The sequence below is a fragment of the Canis aureus genome, chromosome 9 (assembly GCF_053574225.1).
Source record: "Canis aureus isolate CA01 chromosome 9, VMU_Caureus_v.1.0, whole genome shotgun sequence".
In the NCBI taxonomy this organism is placed as follows: domain Eukaryota; kingdom Metazoa; phylum Chordata; class Mammalia; order Carnivora; family Canidae; genus Canis; species Canis aureus.
Window position 1 is genome coordinate 32,667,460 of NC_135619.1, and position 6,129 is coordinate 32,673,588.

At 48.7% G+C, this 6,129-nt stretch overlaps 1 protein-coding gene across 7 annotated transcripts in view; it reads right to left on the bottom strand.

Moving 5' to 3' along the window:
- The window catches only part of DDHD1 (DDHD domain containing 1), a 110,871-nt gene extending 106,105 nt beyond the window's left edge, over window positions 1-4,766 (bottom strand). For 3 of the 7 annotated variants that reach the window (XM_077909327.1, XM_077909332.1, XM_077909326.1), the window contains exon 1: window positions 3,752-4,765. In XM_077909327.1, the coding sequence (XP_077765453.1) occupies window positions 3,752-4,619 (868 nt within the window). In that variant the 5' untranslated portion in view covers window positions 4,620-4,765. Of the gene's footprint in view, window positions 1-3,751 lie in introns of all 7 variants that reach the window. The other 4 variants (XM_077909333.1, XM_077909330.1, XM_077909329.1 and 1 more) reach the window with 3 other exon arrangements.
- Window positions 4,767-6,129: the final 1,363 nt, after the last annotated feature.

Below are 6,129 nucleotides of genomic sequence, written 5' to 3' on the forward strand. Positions count from 1 at the left end.
ACATTCTTTCATCTATGGTGAGGTATAAGCCAGTAACAACAAACCCTGGGTACTTCACAGTTCTGCACTGGACAGCCTTAATTTTCATATGAGTTTCTACAATTAAGGATTATTGTTTTCTGAGATCTACATAGATACAGTTAACACCTTGTGCTTTGTGTCAACCACTGTTCCAGGCATGTTTATATATAATAATTCTCAAAATAAGCCTATGAGATGTATACAAGCAATTCTCCAATGCAACCTTTGTATGGTCACTCATCACCTAAGCAAAAGAGAATCTTCAACTGTTTGGTTTCTACAAGTATCTTAGGAAGAAGAGGGGGAGCAAGCCTTAGCCATTACTCAGCAAGAATCAATTTTTATCTAAAGTGTTTACATGCAATAAGAAAAATATCTAAGCAGGTACGCCTGGGTGGCTAAGCGTTTGCCTTCGGCTCAGGGTATGAATCCTGATTGGGCTCCCTGCATGGAGCCTCCTTCTCCTTCTATTCTGCCTCTCTCTGTGTGTCTCTCATGAATAAATAAATAAAATCTTAAAAAAAAAAATCTAAACAGACAATAAAATGAAGATAAATTTCCTATAATACTTTTTACATATACAATAATATGAGCTTCCTGCTATAGAAGTCAAATTCTATTCCCCTTCTGACTCATGTACCCCAAACTGCTTCTAATTTTATCTGCTAGTAAGAGTTCAAAAGGAAGAGCAAATATATATCTTTCCTTTAGACTAGGCAGAGCTAATTTATTGGCCTTGACACCCAGGTGCAGAGGGCTCAATTAGGTCCCAAAAGCCTCAACCACCATGTCATAGGAACTTTTTGAATTTTTTTTGTATTTTTTTTTTAACTTTCATAGCCACTATTCAGAATGTTTCCAGAAGAGTTAAAAAAAAAAAAAAAAAAAGGTAAAATGAGAAGGAAGTCAAAAGCTGCAAAAGCTTAAGAGACCATAGTGAGACTGAACCCTTTCGAGAAGATGTGAAAACTTATATAACATGGAAAGACTTGAAGAAGCAATTAGAGCAGAGTGATATGGGATTTTGTGAGAAGTGGCAAGTTAGGGACAAAAAAAGCACCATTGTGTTTTCACTGTACTTCATATGAAGGCCTGGGACACCCACAGGATTATATATTGTAGAAAACTATTTAGAAAATGCTAAAATGGAGTGAAAATAGGTGTTGCTGTCATGCTAATTAACAAAAATTAATTTATAAGTTATAATTGGTTTATAAGCTATCTGCTTTTAAAAAGATTTGAGAAGGCTAAGTCCACATTTCCTTTCAGTTTAACATCTGTAGGCTCTCCCGGTTTTTCTCTTGATTTATGATGCTACTATTCTCATGATATACCCCAATTCTCCAACGCAACCTTTGTATTGTCACTAATCACCTAAGCAAAAGAGAACCTTCAATTGCTTGGTTTCTATAACTCACAGGATATAGTCCAAAGTCCTTAGCACTGCAGATCTACTCTTGTTCCTTTTCTAACTACTCTCCCAAATGCACCATTTAAGGGCAGGTACCCTTCACAATCTCCTCCTGTCCTTGACCAGAAACCTCTGTCTCTGTGGTGGTCAAATCCCAAGCCTACTGTATGTGTCTTGGCCCCTACAGGTGCAACCTTAATTTCCTCAAAATGCCATGCAGTTTCATGCCTCTGTGTCTTTGTATATGTTACCCCATCTGGCTAGAGGCCTTTCCCAGCATCGCCCCCCCCCCCTTTTTTTTTTGCTTGATTTATTTCATCCTTTAGGGTTCAGTCTTACATTATCTGGGAAGCTTTCCTGATACCCTCACCCTCGGGTAGTGGGTCAGATGCTCTCTGGATACCACACACATTCCCTGACTAGCCTCTAAAATGCTTCATCACTTTCTAGCTAAGTAACCTTGAACAAGTTCATTAACTTTACTGAGGCTGTTTCTTCATAAAACAGAAGGTTACCATTAATTTGGTATCACTATGAAATAATGTGAAAAATCACTTTATAAACAGTAAAGCACTATGCATTAACAATTTTACCATAAACCGAAAGAGTACACAATATTCTAGATGAATATACTTTAGCTGATTTAAAGATAGGATTCATCCTTTGATCTCCAGACTCTTCTCCAAGGATGCATTTTATCTAACTTTCTGCATTTTATCTAACTTTCTCGCTCTACTAAGTCCTTGTTTTTCTATATTCCTTTCCTTATATTCAAAGGAAAAAAAAATCTATAGTGATGTCTATGACATTTGAAGAAAAGACTAAGTGGGAAGCTCCTGAAGGATAATGACTGTCCTTCCACCTTTCCTGATGCCTTCATGAGACTACTATATTAGGCACAAATAGGTGGCAAAAATGAAAGAGCTGAATGAATGAATGAATGAATGAGTATAAGTATACCCTATCCTTCGTGAGCTTGTAATCAAAAGGAGTTATGTGACAAATCCCATATGAATCTGGTCTTGTGTAAATGTTAACGAATGCCTTCAATGTCATCCTTAAGTGTAATAAGAAATTAAATTTTCTGCTATGCTTATTTGGTGATTTGATACACACTGTAATTGCTATCTTAGTGACTCATGCTTAACATAGGTTTTAACATTATCAGAATCACTCATGCAATTCAATACCTATTTATTAAATATCTACTGCACCAGGCCCAATGAGAGTATGAAGATAAAGGTGGACTCTGTCCATAGATTGTCAAACATATAGAAAGGAAGCTAAGTCATGAATATATATATTAATACAAGACCGAATATTGTAAAATGTATCCGAAGGCCAGTGACAACCAAAGAAGACAGAGTTAGGGCACTAGGCCCATAAGAACTAAAACTATATATTACAAACTACTGGTAGCCAATAGTTTCTGTTACAGTAGAATAGTATATATCACATATGTAACATTTACTTTTAATCTAATTGCAAACTTAATTGTGCTGCTATCTAATTTAACAAGAACCCACTATTAACACTGATAAATCACACATGTGCCAAAGACAGTTGCAAGCAGGTTAGGTACATTATTTCATTTAATCTCCCCGACAACCCCGCAAGTAGACACAATTATCCCTATTTTATAGATGAGGAAACAAGGCACAGGCCTCGTAAGTTTTCAAGGCTAAGAAGCAAACTGAGAATACGTAAACGAGAACGTAAGAAGGGACAAAAACGAGTAATCCACAGACAGTGAGCGGACCCATTCGCCAGCAGCAGTGCTCTCCACGTCTCCCGAATGCACCCGGTGGAAGCAACCCGTCTCCTTTCCTTTCCCGCCTGGGATTAACGTTCCTCTCCTGAGTTCATAACTGAACTGCTGATTCTCGAGCAGATCATCTCAAAACGCTCCCACTCCACAGGGCGGGCTGCTCTTTAAGTCATAGGCAGAGATCAGGGTAAACGAGACCGAATCAGATCCCCGGGCGGACAGAGCGCGGGTGGGATGGCGAAATTAAACCTTCGGGCTGGGCATCACCGCTCCTGGATCCCCTCCAGGGGATGGCAGCAGCACCCAGCTCACCCCAGGCAGCGCTACCCTCGCACAGTCTTCTCCTTCGGAACCCCAGGCAGCTTGCATTTTGCCACCTGCTCTTTAACCCTTCACCTGCCGGCGCGGCGGGTCTCCTCTCCACCCCGCTCCTACCGAACGCCAGGCCTCGCGCGCCTGCCTCTCCGCGGCGGTCAAGTCCCGAGCCCACCCGGGCGCTCGTCGGCCCCCGCAGCAGCCCGTCCCGCTCCGTCCCCCGGCCGGCTACTCACGGTTCCAGTACACCGGGTAGCACTCTCCTTGGGTCACATCCACCTCGTAGAGGCCGCCCCGCACACACACCCGCTCGATGTTCACCAGCTCCTCCATCTCGGGCTCGTGCCCCGCAGCGCGCGGGCAGAAGCCGCAGACGCGGTCCCCGTCGTCGTCGTCGTCGTCGTCCTCCTCCTCCTCCTCCCCGGAGCTGGAGGCCGGGCCGCACACTCGGTCGCCGTCCGGGGCCTCGGCCCGGGGCCGGCCACCGGTGACCTTCAGCAGCGTCCGGAAGGCGAGCTCGATGCGGAGCGAGTCGTAGCCGATGAAGGGCTTCCAGGTCTTCTTGTCTTCCTTGTAGAACCAGCGGACCTCCTCGGGGCCCAGCTCCGTCACCACCTCGTAGCGGTGCCTGGCGGCCACCCCGCCGGGGCGCGTGCGCTTCCTCTCCCCAAGCGCCCCTCCCGCCGCCCCGCCGCTCCCCGCGCCCGCCGGGACTAGCGGCGGCTGCGGCGGCGGGTGCAGCGACGAGGAGCTGCCGCCGCCGCCGCTCTCGCCCTCGCTGTAGTAGCGCAGCGAGGAGCCCGACTCCGCCGAGCTGAAGTCATAGTTCTCGTCACTGAGGCAGGGGTCCAGCGCCAGGTGGTGATCGTGGTCCTCCGCGCCCGGCGCCAGGTGCAGCCCGGGGTCCCCGCGCAGCAGGGCCAGGGGCACCTCGCCGTCGCCCGGGGCCCCGCCGGGCAGGTGGTCGAAGCGGCAGACGCCGCCGCCGCCGCCGCCGCCGCCGCACGCCGGCTCCGCATCCGAGCCCAGCTCCCAGGCTGCGCTGCCGCCGCCCCGGCCGTTATGCTCCGGGCTCCGCGGGGAGCCGCGGCCCGGGTAATTCATGGTGTGGAGACGCCGCCGGCTGCCCGGCCCCGCGCCGAGCCGCGGCCCCCAGCGCTTCCGCCACACATTCAACGCCGTCGCCCTCTCCACCGGTAGTTTTTAATCTTTCAAATCCCAACCGGGGCTGCGGCGGCAGCGGCGGCAGCGGCGGCAGAGGCGGTGGCTCCGCCCACCCGAGGCCCGCGGCAGCCGCAGCCGCGTTCCACCGCCCGCCCCATTGTCGCGCAGCCCGGAGGGGCGGGGCTTGGCCCTGGCCCCGCCCCCGCCGGCCGCGCGCGCCGCCCCGGAAGCCCCTGTCCCGCCGGGCCTCCCGCGAGCCGCTGCTTTCTCGGCTCGGCCTCCAGCGGAGGGTCGGCTCCGCGCGCTGGCAACGCTTCCGAGTTCTCAGTCGTTTTCCGCCTCCGCTCTGCTCTCCCTGCACACCTGCCTCAGCCCTAGGGGTCAGAGCCCAGACGAGCAGAGGCTTTATCCCACCCATTCTTGTATTCTGGCTCATGAGCCCGGGGAGCTGGAGCTGCATGAGAGGGGGCCCCCTGGAAGTTGGGCTCTCCTGACCTTGCTTTTGTTGACCTTACGTCCTCATCTGGACTTTCTCAGTCACTTAGCTCTGGTCCCTCCAGAACTGTCGGCCTGTCACACAAAGGCATTGCACCGCATGCCTGCGATCCCTAATGGTGGCATTACCATTCCCTCGCAGAAACCGAAGTCTAAGCCTTTCTTCATAGGCCACCTGCTATTATTGTTTATCTTTTGATACATATATCCTGTTTTCCCAGCCTCATTGTAAGGCCCTTGATGGAGACCGAGTCCGTATGTCTCAACCTGTCTCACACAGTGGGCGCACAATCAATGTTGATTATAATCGTGGCAAGCGCAGCCAGTTGTGATAGATTATTACACTGAAGGCCGAAAAACACTAGGTCCTAGACTTAGTTTTACTAACCACAGGCGAGTCACTTCATCTCCTTGATCTTTTTGGTTTCCTCATCTGTAAAATGAAGTTGTTATTTGACCAGATGATCTCTCAAATGTCTTGCAGCAATGGAATTCTATGATCTTCCCCGGTTCTTCCTGTTCTTTATGCATCTCTGAGTCTGTAGCTCACTGTCTGGGAGCAGATTGAATGCTGAGCCTCCACTGTGTAGTTCTTTTATATCACACACAAAAAAAAGTTTTATAAGCACAACACCCTATGTTGAGAATCCAGGGAAAAACAATCTCCAACCTCAGTGTTCTCAATTCATGATCAGATAGTCTACACTGTTTCTTTTCCTCCCTTTGTGGAGGAATCAGATCAGTGGGGCAGTATTTCTTGCCCGGTGAACTAACCAGTTAGAGATTAAGTCATAATTTAAAGCATGGCTGTCCCTAGCTTGTGCTATATGAATTTGAAAGAAAGGGCATTGCTTCCTGTGTGCAATGCAAGATATGAAACAGTGTTGAAGTTCATGGGTTAGAAAGCAGAGCATGGGCTGGATTTTTGCTCCAATTTGTGCCCTTGCCCAAATGA